This window comes from Macrobrachium rosenbergii, chromosome 7, assembly GCF_040412425.1.
Source record: "Macrobrachium rosenbergii isolate ZJJX-2024 chromosome 7, ASM4041242v1, whole genome shotgun sequence".
Classification (NCBI taxonomy): domain Eukaryota; kingdom Metazoa; phylum Arthropoda; class Malacostraca; order Decapoda; family Palaemonidae; genus Macrobrachium; species Macrobrachium rosenbergii.
The window spans coordinates 27,540,213-27,554,175 of NC_089747.1; the positions used below are offsets into that span (position 1 = coordinate 27,540,213).

A 13,963-nucleotide genomic window follows, 5' to 3' on the forward strand; every position below is an offset into this window, starting at 1 on the left:
ACTTTATGTCTGTTATCATAAAATTAAGAAAAATTTCAAATTACGTCGAACTCGGCAGCCTGTGGCAGATATAAACAAACCAGAACGCCGCCCTGGTGAGTCGTATTACTAATTACATAAACATTCTGAATGTTTATGTAATTAGTACCACGATACACCACCAGGGCGGCATTCTGGTTTGTTTATATCTGCCACAGGCTGCCGAGTTCCGACGTAATTTCGGAAATTTTTCTTAATTTTATGATAACAGACATACAGTAATTGGGTTTATAAGTACTGTATTATTAATTTCATGTGATGTGGCTTGTTTTTCAATGTTATCATTATTAACAACAGTTTTCATGTGTACCTGTTACAGTACATTCTGGTAGTGCCTATAAGGCTACTTAGCCTAGCCTATGGTAATACGGCCGCATTGGTCATAGGCCAACTTTTTTGATACAGTATGCATTTAAAAATGTAAAAGTGCTTGATACGATAAGTTATTCAACTCTGAACCTATTTAATTGTGATTTGTGTAAAGTTTTGTATAAAAAGGCAAGGTTGGGGTAATGACTGGTGGTCAGGAATGGATTAATCCATTTTCAGTTATTTCTTATGGGAGAATTAACTCAGAACTCGACAAAATCGAATCTCGACACTTCTTCTGGAACGAATTAGCGTCGAGAACCAAGGTTCTACTGTATAAGGTAAAATGAATTTTACTTATTATTACCATGGTATAATAATGTATATTGAGAGAATTTTTGCCTTAGTGAAATTATTATTGATAAATCTTTTGTGTATTTTTGTGTGTTCTTGTGTTTGCAATCTCTTAATTTTTCACATTTTATATGTTGGTGATTTAACATTAATTTACTTAGCATTTTAAATATTTCTTGATAATTTAACATTGCATACTTTATGTAATTTTTGTTTACTAAGGTTTTTTTTTCAAATCTTGAGTAATTTTTGATAGTTTAAATTTTGCTTGATTGATTTTATTTCTTGATAAATTAAAGTTTTCGTGATTTAGTTTTGTTTAGTTATTTAACTCAAGAATTAATTAAATTTTGTGTTGTTTTCAGTTAATAGTAAATTTTTTCAGATTGTGAATTCTAGTTATAAATTTTGAATTTAAAAATAAATCTTTGTATTTAAAATGTTTAAAAACAGTGTTTTGTTTATTGACCACCAGTGAATAGGATTAATTGTGTGCATAAGGCAAAGTGATAAACATGTTTTGCTCATTTAGTTTTGCTGAAGTGAATTAAAGTTAAAAGTTAAAAGTTGTTTGATGGAGTGATGCCCTTTTGCTCTAGCACATTTCTTGTTTAACTGTTGATACCTCACACTTGTTTTGATAAACTTAGTTTGATTTTTCACGTGATTAGTAAGTTTGTTAAGGGGTCACGGTTACCTTTAAAGTACTCAGTTGTAATTTCTGTTGTTATGAGAGTTCAGGTATTTGGCTGAAGTGAGGTAAATTTTTGAATTCTGTGATTAGTTGTGTAACAACCAGGTACTTGGTACACATCGTGACAATATGAATAAGTCAACTATTCAATAAAATGTTCCATATTACCATTCCAGTACACACATACATTTACATTAGCAAAATCCATAATACTATGTAAACTAATTATCCAAACATTTTACTGTGTTGGTAGTACTGGTGGAATACAATATTCCTACTTCAAGCCATCTGGAATAACAGTCTACTGCAACTAATAAATTTTCACCACTTGGCAAAGGACTACTTATATCTACCCCAATATGTTGCCATGGTCTTTCTGGTAAAGAATTTGGTTTCAGTGGTTCTGGCCTGTTATTACTGCTTATTAACAAACATGCTTTACAATTCTTTACATAATTTTCCACCTCTTTATCTGTACCAGCAACAAAACTTTCTGTCTTAATCTACTTTTTACACTTTTCAGTACCTTGCTGTCCCTCATGAGCCAAATCAAGAATCTGTTTTCTCAAAGATTGAGGAATTTTAATTCCTTGTAACCTTAACAGTAAATAACCAAGGATACATACTTCCTCTTGAACATGCATAAAAGCTGAAACTTCATTTCAGTCACCAGTCCTAACAGCTTTTCGAACTTACTCCACTCCAGACTGTTGTTCAATTTCCCTGGCAGTTAAGGCAGCAGGTGTTGCACATTTTGCAGTAAAGTAAGCATATTCCTCTGCTGCATACCTTTAGGAATATCTGCATCAGCTTCATTAGTCCTAACTGGCTTGTACTTTGAAGTTGAAAAACTGCAATCTCAGAACCCATCTTTAAATACACAAAGGTGGTTTTGACTTGGGAGAATAGGTTATTACAAGTGGTTTGTGATCAATTATCAATTCAAAATGAATACCTAAAACACAATCTAAGCCTCTCACAGGCCCATACAACAGAAAGTGGCTTATTTTCTGTCTGAGAGTAACGACGTTCATCATCTGTCAGTGACCTACTAGCATACATTACTGGTTTGAAACATCCATCATTTTGCTTTTGTACTAAGGTAGCTCCAAGTCCAACTGGACTAGCATCTACAATCACTTGGTTATGTGATACAGGATTAAAGTATGCCATACGTTCAGCAGACTAAGCCTCTTTTTTTAATTCCTGAAATGAATGTTCCTGTTCACCTCCCCACTGCCAAGTTACATTCTTGTTAACCTTCTTAAAGGCTCTTCTACAGTTGACATGGTATTGATCAACCTACCATAGTAATTTAAAAGACCAAGGAAACTCCTACCCTTATTTACATTCTCTGGCCTTTTAGCTTCATTTACAGCTGTAACTTTATCATCAATGCCATTCTTTGAGAGAACATATCCCATAAAAATTAACTTTTCCATACCAAAACTGCATTTATCTTGGTTTAGAGTTAAATTTCTATTACATTATGTTGCTATTACGTTTTCCAACATACTGTCATGCTCTTTAAAACCATTACCAAACACAATAATGTCACCAGCTAATATTCTGACTCCTTCACAGTCCTGCAAAATATGTTGATATAAACTTCAGGAGCACAATTTACTCCATACAGCAATTTTTTGTGCCTAAACAACCCTTTATGAGTAACAAAAGTAGTCAAATACCTACTCTTTGGATCTAATTCAATTTGATGGAATCCCCACTTTAAATCAAGTTTGGAAAATAGAACTGCACCATTCATGTCAGTTAACAATTCATTTATTGTTGGAATAGGGTGCCTAGTTCTTAAAATAGCCTCATTAGCTCCCTGCATATCAACATACAATCTCAATTCATCACTGTTACCAGGTTTTGAGACAAAAACAGGAGCTGAAACCCATTCAGTAGGACCTTAAACTGGCTCAATAATGTATAAATCTAACAAATCATCAAGAGTTTTCTCAACCTTTTCCCTAGGGGTTTACATGTAATTTCAAATTGAAATCAGTCAACTTACCAAGACCTGAAAAACAAGATTCATACTTCACCTTCAAATCTGAGTACTTGCTTTTATTTGGGTAACATCTTCACCAATTCTGAACATATTTAATGCTATGGCTGTATCTACCAAGCTCAGTAAATTATTATTAAATTATTATTCTCAACAACAATGAAATCTGCTTCAACATAAGCTTTTCCAGATGGGAACTCAATCTTTCCCGTAAATTCTCCTCTTACCTTGAATGGAGTCTTCACACCATAAGGATATAAATGCTTTTTATATCAAGATTACAGACACCTAACTTTTCAAAATCACTTGCACTAATAATATTATATGAAGCACCAGAATCAATCAGAACTTCAGTAGGTACATTATTGACAGTAAATCTGAATACAGTAGATATTTTGTTTCTATTTTTGACATGAAATAGATAATGGTCCTCATAATGATCATCATCTTGTGTCTTGGCCTGTAAATCTGTTACTACATTAACATGCTGCCTATGCCTAGGTTGACCTTTTTGGCCCCTGGCGTAATTCCTAGTACCGACACCTCTTCCCCTGGACATTTTCATACCAGGTTGTGATACCGACACTTAATGAGTCACAGGTAGGATAAGAAACTATGTTGGACCTACAAACACGAGCCAAATGACCTATCTTACCACATTTCCGGCACATTTTATTTCTTGCAACACTGCAATCGCTCTGCCAAGGCCTTGTAGACCACAACACCAACAACTTTGATTCATGCTAGGCCTACCCAAGTTATTTCTTGACCAGTTAGAATGCACAAAATTTCATGTATTTCCTTCCTTTTTTGCATGAAAAGTTCATTATTATTGTGCCCAGATCTCACAGAATCTTCTTCAGTTTGCCTTGCCTGGCTCTCAGCTCATTTCATGAGCCCTTGCCATTTCCACTGTTATCCAGTGTCAAGTTTCTCTCTCTCAAAAGTCTAACTCTTAACTTCTTAGAAAAATACTTTTCAGTTACTGTATCTGGTCTCTAGGATTAGAATTCACTTCAGCTGTGAGATACTCACACGATTTAATCAAATTTCTTAGCTTAGTCAGGTAAAAATCCATACTTTCAAAAGGACCCTGGCAAGCCTTACCTGTACATTCTTTTTAGGCATAAAATGGTTATCTAATGCTGTAACTGCATCATCAAAACTATCTCCAGCCACAGTCAGGGTTCTAAAAATGCGTTGTACCTCCATACCTGCTTGGTAGGGCAATATAGCCTCTTTTGGCCGTCTTAAGTGAATCCACTACCTTCTATGAAGTAGGTAAAAGACTCCCAGTCTGACCATTTCTGTGCCACATTTGATGTATCCTTGTGAGAAAATGCTTCAAGGGGCATTAACTGTAGTGGCATAGCCATTGTTTCCCTTAATCTAACTCATCTACTGTTAGTTTACTGACAGTGTGCTGTCTGCTCCTGCTGGTGCCTTTAATTCTCCAGTTTTCTGGCTTAACAGGTTCTTGTCACCTCAAAAAATATATCCTGTTGAGCATTCCTCGCCATTGTTTGATTTTAATCCCTGACTTTGTAAGGTTATGGAGGATGGCTGAGTTGAAACACTTAAGTTCCTGGGCACATCTTTACTCCTCAGGTCGCCTGCTTCTAATCTCAACAGCTACAACAATAGTAACAAAATGGCGGCAACACGCTGAATGTTCCCAGGAGTTATGGATACAGCATATTGCCGAAAACTGTTCCTTTTAAAACATTAAGGAACACATACACTACATCATGCTTCCAGATTTGAATATGCCCTTTTTGGTGTCACAGATGTTGTGGGTGGCGTGTTGGGAGCCTTGGAAGTCTCCAGCAACTTGTCTCCTTCCCTCTTCAGGAGGTCCACCATGGATGTTCCTGCAGTGTTGGGGAGGGCATCTCAGATGTTGGGTGGTAGTCAGCAGAGCCAAATTTCCCTCACTAGGCCAGTCTTTTTGAGTTTTCCATTGGTGTTGAGGAGGGACTCACTTATCCCAGGTGGCCCTTCTTGTTATCACTCCTAATGATGCTTTAAGTAGGTTGAGGGCTCAACAGGCACAGGCAGGTGTCAGCTTGAGGATCTCGGATATTAACTTGCAATTGCATAGGTCCTGTATTCAGTCCTCTCATCTTGGGTGTCAAGCCCTCATGCAGTCTGGGGAAGAGGGTTTCTTGGATCACGTCGAGGACATAGCCTGTGTTCTTTGTCAGTCTTATGACGTTTTGGAGGTGGAATTGTATGTCCATCCTTTGGAACCAGACTGATGGCTTGGTCATTGAGAAGGAGGCAGATGGAGGTCTCTGGCATTTGTATTTCCTTTGTTGTTGAACGTTTTCACGAGGTTTTCTTGCCCAGTCATCTTATAGTGCTAGGCACTATAAGATGATGCGTTAACTGCAATAAATGTGCTGTTTTTACTGTGCTATTGAGACAGTCCTAGATTCTGTCAAGATAAAGCCAGAGCTGTGACACGATATAGTCTCTAGTGGCTATTGGAATTGGTAGGCATGGCCATAGTTAGTCCCTGATGGTACTGTTGAATAAGAAACCCAGCAAGGATGACCTTAGTCTCTTCAGGGAGAGCAAGCCAGACCTAACACACTGCATATAGTCCATTGGTGGCTTCTTGTATCAGTAGGCATGTCTGTAGTTTGTGAATCTTGTAATTTGATGAGACTACCATGCTGAGTCTGCCAGTTTGGAGGATGATTATGTATTTGGTCTGTTAGTGGGTTCTTTGTTGTAACTATAAGGTCACCAGTGCAAGGATGCTTATGCACAGGATGTGAATAATCAAGTGACCCATTTGAATATGGTCCACAGGCTTCATAGTACTGTAGGTACAGGCAATCTGTTGCTCCTGTGGTTGAGACTCTTTCGTGACAACATATGTGAGGTATGGGCATATAGCTGTAAGAGCACTTTGTTAGAGGCTGCTGAACTTGTAGCAAAGCTGGGCAGTTTACATCAACATATTTCTCATATTGAAGTCTTTCTTTGGTAGATTCATGCATGATTATTCACAAATATAGATTTTTTTTTTTTAGATAAACAGCATCTACTGCATACACAATCTTTTAAGCCTTGCTTCACTGTCCTTTTCCAGTGACAGTTTTGCATTTCCATGATAAGCCTAGTATAGGCTACATGCATTAGAATATATGCAAGAAGGTATATAGTTATGTAAAACTAATTGTAAAATACAAAATATATAGATTATTTGATAAATTTAAAAACTTCAGTACTTTATCAGGTTACTAAAATTACATCACAGCAATATTGCAAGTGCTTTAGAAGTTCCAAAGCAACAGGGATGCAGAAGCTAATTTTCACAAACACCTTGATTGCTGTTACTAAGTATTTTCATTTTTAGTCTCTTGTTTTATTAAACTTTAAATGCAGCTAAACTTGCCTTGTATTTGTAAGATGCCAAGTTATTCTTTGGAATAATTTTGGTTTTATCTGCCCTTGCAGCATATAAGTGTTTCTTGGATAAAGTTTTTTACCTTTGATATAAGGGTAACTGTAAAGTTGTATCATAGTTTGGGAATTTTTTTCCATATTGTGTTATTATTTAGGTTTTAAATTGAACTCTAATATACAAATCATCATCCGAAAGCTGTTTTGTTTCTTTCACAGTAGTCTGTAGATCACTGATGATAGGTGATTATTACTTTCTTGTAAGTGCTTAAATTTTTGTGTCGATCTTTGGGTGACCAAGCTTTGGCTTTGTAGGTGAACCAGTCTCTTGGTGGCTGGGAGGAAGCCATTTGCTGTTCCAAAAGTATATTAATGTGGTAAATAGCTCCTTCTTTGGCCAAGTCATGTATGTATAAGCAAAATCCTTCACTGAACTTTGAATACCCAGTTATCTCTCCACTGACTGCAGTTTTGAAATATTGCTTTCCATAGCTCCAAGGAAGTCAAAAAAATTGAGAGAAAGATCCATTGTGGTGTTTGTGGGCATCTTCCCAGCTTGTTGAAGTCCCTCACAGAAAACAGTGTTTTAAAATTAAAGGGAGATCATCATGTTCTCAGTTTCTTTGGTTAGTTTCTGGCTCAGACTTAAGTTTCAGAGCATGTTGTATTGCCTTTCAAACTGTATGTGTGCTTCTCCACTTTTTAAGGAAAAATTTGAAACAGTTCTCAGAGTACATAATGTCAGCAACTCAGAGTGTCTCAGCCTGTTTGCATTGTCCAGTGGGCCCTAACATAAAATGCTGATAGCCATTTCTAATCTGCATCTCCTCACCTAAAAAAAACATACACTGTCGGTAGAATCCCTAAGTGGCCTTGGATATAGAGAAATGAAGGCATGCAAAACTGACTGCCTCTTCTTGTACAAGTTACTAAACCATGCCACTGCTTACAAAGCTCAGTTAATATAGTTGATGTAATGAATTTTCACCTATTACATCAAACTTTATTTCTTAGCTACATTGTATGATCAGTACTGGTATTAAATGATTTTGCTGACTTCGAACTTAAAGAGGTCAGCAAAATGTGTAAAGTGTTTCATTCGTGCTTCTGGTACTAATATTTTATTACTACCTGATATTATGACATGAAAAACCACCAGTAAAATTTTCAAATTAGCTGCAACTCAAGCTGAATAAGTCCGTTGTAGAACAAAACAGCCACTCAGGAAATACACATTTCGATATACTGTACTCTACCCAGTGCAGACTGATGTGATGTCAGTTTTTTCTCGACAGTAAAGGCCTTATATAGAAAAAAATTTATCAGTAAACGCTTGCAATAACTTTTCAGAAAGTAAATTTTTGAGTACATATTACAGTACTTACCAAACTATGATGTACAAAATTATGATGTGACATTACTCATTCACTCAGGCACCCTGTTAATTCTGGGCCACCAGTCAAGTGAATAAAATACAGATGGGTAACAGAGGACAACTTGAGTATGAGACAGTCATTTACCTTGAGGCATTCTGTTCCCAATTAATAAATCACTTTTCCCCTTATGATATTTGCCTTAATTTCCAGTATTCTCTTTTATTACAGTAATAGCAATTCACTCGGACTTTATTCCATGCAGAATATAGACAGTATCATAGAGATGAGTGATTGTTCACTGTTACTGTGATATACACACAACTATATTTTATTTTAACAAGAGATTCAGCTTCCAGTGTCCTATTTATAGAAAATATTGTGAATCAATGGGGTATAAGATCCTTTAAGGTACAATCAGATGCAACAACACTAAAAGTAGACACAAATGGACCTTTACTTTGGATGCTTTCAGTTTGGGACTTTTTGTCAGTATATATTGTTGAATTTATAATAAATTTTATGAATTTGATTAACATTTCCCCATACAAACTTACTTCTCTTTACATTTCAAAATACAATATAGATTTATTTATTCCCAGTTTCTGAACCACTTTGTCACTTGTGAACCCTTTTGCTCCTGCTTTGCTCCAGTGGGTACAGTACTTAACTTTAGGTTCATGCAGCTATGGGAGGAGGTATCACTGAGATGAAAGGGTGTACAGAGGGAAGAAGTAGGGTGGCAGGGAACATGCAGCATCATGTGAAGAAGGAGAGAAAGATTCAAAGTCACCTCATTTGGACTTGGGGTTTTTGCCCTTGGACTTCTTATCTGCAGTGCGAAACATGCCATTGATCAGTTCTCCAGGTGTGGTTGTGATCTGTTTGTCTCTGGCTGTTGTTTTCACTAGCTCATGCTCCAGCCAACTGGCTTCTTCATGAAGATCTCAGAAAAATGGCTTAAGGTAAGCCAGTATCCCATTGGTCAGGCCATCCAGATTCATCCATGAAGGAGGGCCTAAGGGAGAGCCAATGTCTTGTTGATCAAGACAGCTAAGCCCATCCCTTAAGAAAACCTATAGGCAGGACTCCTATTCATCATGGTTATGATCCTAGGACATTATCGGAGGGGGTGGGAGGAGTGCGGTGTGCAGGAATGTCAGAAAGGCTGTTGCATTATTTCACGGGTGGTACATGGGCTCGAGACTCGTCTCCACTTCTTAACTTTACTGGTGTTTAATGTCGTCCATTCCCAGATGACCTGTAGAAGGACACACAAGGGGAAAACATTAGTGGGATGGCTTATTTTTGAGTTGCTTAATTCTGATAGAAGGAAAAGGAAAAGAGAGTGTTCAGATAGCCAGTAGAGTACAGTGGATGAATTTTTTAAGCTGGTCAGTAAGAGTTGTTCTTCCTTATTTGTGCAGGTGGTTGTAGGTGCAGCCATGGACATAGTGCATTTCTCTTTCATTTGCAGTTTTTTCCTCTTGATTTTAATAAAGAACTTGGTGTAGATGAGGAACACTTCAGCTCTCTTATCTTCCGTTGATATCAGTTCAGTCATGCATGTTGAGACAAAGATCTCTCAGGGTTAAGGGCCTAAGAGTTTGTAAAAATAGAGTCCCTCCTTTGTCACCAGTTTGAAATTGTGAGTTAAATCAAGAATGCTTTTGCACTGTAAAGCTGCAAAAAAGAGGTGAAAGAAAGAAATCTCTAACAAATTATTATTGCAGATATGAATATGGTTGTATGATATGGAACTTGTCTGTACAGTATGTTTAATGCTAACAAGCTGCTGGGATGGGGTTGTGTGTGTGTGTGTATGTGGAGGGGGGAGGTTGCTTGAAATCAGTTTAAATACAGATTTGTAAATTCTAAAAGCTACTCATAATTATGTTTTCTGGAAGTCAGCATTATTCCTTTGTGATCTATTGCATATGCGTAAGAAGTTGTACTTGAGCTTTGATTTAACTTGACATCTTCATAATTTTGCAATTTTTATTGACACCTAAATTGTGGAAGCATCATAAGTGCAGCAAATAGTTATCACTATAATCTAGATTACTGAGCTGAAACATGATGTTGACATGGTTTACTTTTTTGCAAAACCTCTTTAGTCACCAACATCATTGCTCAATGATGCACTTTTGATGGAGGAATGGTTTCTCCTTTTCTTTCAGACTACAACATAAAAATAATCTCAATAAGAAAAGTTTGCTTTCGTGAAAAGTGTTCTTTTGTATTATATTGATTTAGTTCCTCGTCGGGCGAGTGGGTTCCATTCTCAGCTAGCACTCTGCTGGCTGCGAGTTCGAATCTCCGACCGGCCAGTGAAGAATAAGAGGAATTTATTTCTGGTGATAGAAATTCATTTCTCGCTGTAATGTGGTTCGGATTACGCAATAAGCTGTAGGTCCCGTTGCTAGGTAACCAATTAGTTCTTAGCCACGTAAAATAAATGTGATCCTTCGGGCCAGCCCTAGGAGAGTTGTTAATCAGCTCAGTGGTCTGGTTAAACTAAGATATATTAAACTTTTTCCAGTGATTCAGGTCTCGTAGCTGTTGCCAGTTGCCAAGTGTGAGAACTCGCTTGGACTTAATTACTTTTTGGTACAACCAAATGTCAGAAAGTTTTCTCACATGGATACAGTCAGGAATTTTCCATTCTGTATGTTCAGCAGTTGAAAATAATTTCATTATTGCAGAAATTGGGGACACAGAAGCAAGAAGAAAAATCCAGTTTTAACTAGTACTACTACGAATGTATATGCTTTATTAAACCAAAAGTTATTCTCAATCTGTTGCATAATCTCTTTACACTTTTTCAGGCCACAGAAGATCCTCCTCCTATGGGACTCTTGGGAATAAAGTGGATGATGGAGAAGGAGGGTTCACGGGGTACAAGGAAGGGGAAACTCCCACCACAGAATATCAGATTCCAAATTATGAGATGGGTGAGTTGAAGACTAATTTTTTAAATCATGATTTATTTCAGTTTGGTATGTTTTGGTATTTAAAGGTTTATTCATGTAAAAAGATGTCTTGTATACTTAGAGTATTTTTAAAAGTACGGCAGGGGGAGACTTGAAAAATGATTTTCTTTCTTAAATCTTGGTGTATCTTCTTTGGTTTGTATTAATACTTGAAGTTATTTGCTTTGATATGTCAAAGGGGTTAAGTTCAGTCAACCCATCGTGAGTGGGTTTGAATCCTACCACAGGATTAGGGTTTCTTCATGTATTTCTGCATTGCCATTCAAGGATCGTAGTTATAGGCATATGCAGATAGTACAAGGAACTTGAGAAATTAAGAGAAAATTGAGTCAATGATATATATATGTATGTATATATATATATATATATATATATATATATATATATATATATATATATATATATATATGTGTGTGTGTGTGTGTGTGTGTGTGTGTGTGTGTGTGCTTAAAAATCACAATGACATGTGTATATGTGTATATATATATATATATATATATATATATATATATATATATATATATATATATATATATATATATATATATATATATATATATATATATATATATATATACATACACATACACATACACATACACACACAATAAACCCCCTGTATTTGCGTTCTCACGATTTACGGACTCACGTATTCACAGCTTTCTCTTTGGAATGTATCTACCTATTGTTTGCGAAAAATTCGCCCATTTGCGGTATTTTTCACTGAGAAATATTCACTAAATACTGGATTTTCATCTCATTTTCATGACTAAATGCCCTTTTTGTGAGAAAAATATTAAAAAGCTCAGGTAATGCTCGAGTTATGATAATTCACCTTACGATAATTTGATATTACAATGGGGTAAGCAGTTAATACCGATACGACAATATTATTTATAAAATATTTTTAAATATATCGCGCGGGCGCAGGCAGCAGCGTAATCAGGCAGTTAGGGAGACCAAATTACAATAGACAACTTTTCCTCCATCTCTTTATCCCATCTTCTAGTTAAAAAAGTAAAAGAGAATGATGAAAGTATTGTCAGTAACATTATACTCTTGCGTAAATGCGTACAGACATAAACAACTGACCAAGAAACTGTTGTTTTGCTTATAACCGAATCGGATAACAACAGCCGTTTACCTGGTATTTCAACCATCGTACGGCAATAAACAATTACCATAGGTTATGGCACAAATGACGTTAAGTAGAATAGGACTGATGTATTTTTACAATATACCCTTATTTGGTATGGATAAAAGATCGTCAAGGAAATATACTGCTAAATTTAAGCTGCAAGCTGTAGCTGAAGCTGAGAAAAACAATGCAAGCTGCAATGATTATACTGTAAATTATTGTGCATCGGCAACATGGATGAAACTCGATCGTAATTAAAATTGGAGAGAAAGTATTTTAATCAAAACTACTGGGCATGAAAGAACACATTACTGTTATTTTACGCCGATAAGCAATAAACATGTAAAGCTCGTATTATGATGAAGTAAAGTGAGAATAGCGAACGGAATCTTGATTTTTTTTTTTTACACAAAACAAACGCCCCCAACCAGCCATCGACAACCGTCATCTATCAACGAAAATAATAGATAAATTAATTTCACAATGAGTCGTATTTTAGTTATATTTCGACTTAAAAACACTTTGTATAACGAAAAATAAGCTTCCCCCTTATAAATAAAGTATCTAGACTCTAGAGATTCATTTATGCTAACTAGAAGATCCATGGAAAAGATGCATATTCGTTATGTTGACATTTGTATAATTTGATATGCGACTATAGAGTACAGTATAATGTAGGCTACGCTACCGTATATGTAAACAATATACCATAGTGTAGACTAAGCTAATTCTTGTTTGTTATTCAACTTCTCTTTGTGTTGAAGTATCATAAGTCACTTTGCATGAACCTCCAGAATTAGCTGATATTAATAGTTACCATACCGTGTATGTAAAGAGTATATTTTATAGTGTAGGCTAGGCTACCATATAGGTATACAGTACATGTTACCGAATACCCTAGTGTAGGCTAGGCTATGTTCGAGATATGTTTTGATATTTCTTACGTTTTTTCAACAAACGATGGGTTTTTTTTTTTTGGAACCTACCCCATCGTAAGTAGGATAATACTGTATAAGCATTTTTAGTTTCTTTTGTGTGTGTTTGAACGATCAAAATAGGCAGTTCTAAGTGTTTTTAGAAGGTTTCTAAGTATTCACAGGTTTTAGCTATTCGCGAATGCGGGGTATGTTTACTATATATATATATATATATATATATATATATATATATATATATATATATATATATATATATATATATATATATATATATGCTTAAAGTCACATTGACATGCTGTATATATACAGTATATGTAAATGTACCCCGGGAAAATGGAACACTATATAAATCCTGAATGGTTTTGTTTTTATGTCAAAAACATGCGGAGGTATAAATTTACAATATGAATTACTAGTATGACAGTACAGAAGAACATACAGACAGTTGGAAACCAAATATGCATACCTGACAGGTGGAAAAAAAAAGAGGGGGAGCAGTAAAATTGTTAGCATCAGAGGTATATAGTACAGTACTCTATTTACAAATTGGTTTATCTGTGGAGGGGGGCACACACCTTTGCTGTCTTCCCATGTGAACTCTACCTTCCTTAAAATAAAATAATTCCACATAATGTAATATGGTTCATGTATGTTGATAACGTAATATGTATCTAGCCAGGGAACAAAAATGTAAAGT

At 35.8% G+C, this 13,963-nt stretch overlaps 1 protein-coding gene across 1 annotated transcript in view; it reads left to right on the forward strand.

The window, feature by feature from the left end:
• Positions 1 to 13,963, forward strand: part of LOC136840252 (mitogen-activated protein kinase kinase kinase 7-like) — a 388,562-nt gene that overhangs the window by 248,212 nt on the left and 126,387 nt on the right. Inside the window, 1 exon segment of the mRNA XM_067106882.1 lies at positions 11,026 to 11,151. Coding sequence (XP_066962983.1) covers positions 11,026 to 11,151 — 126 coding nt within the window.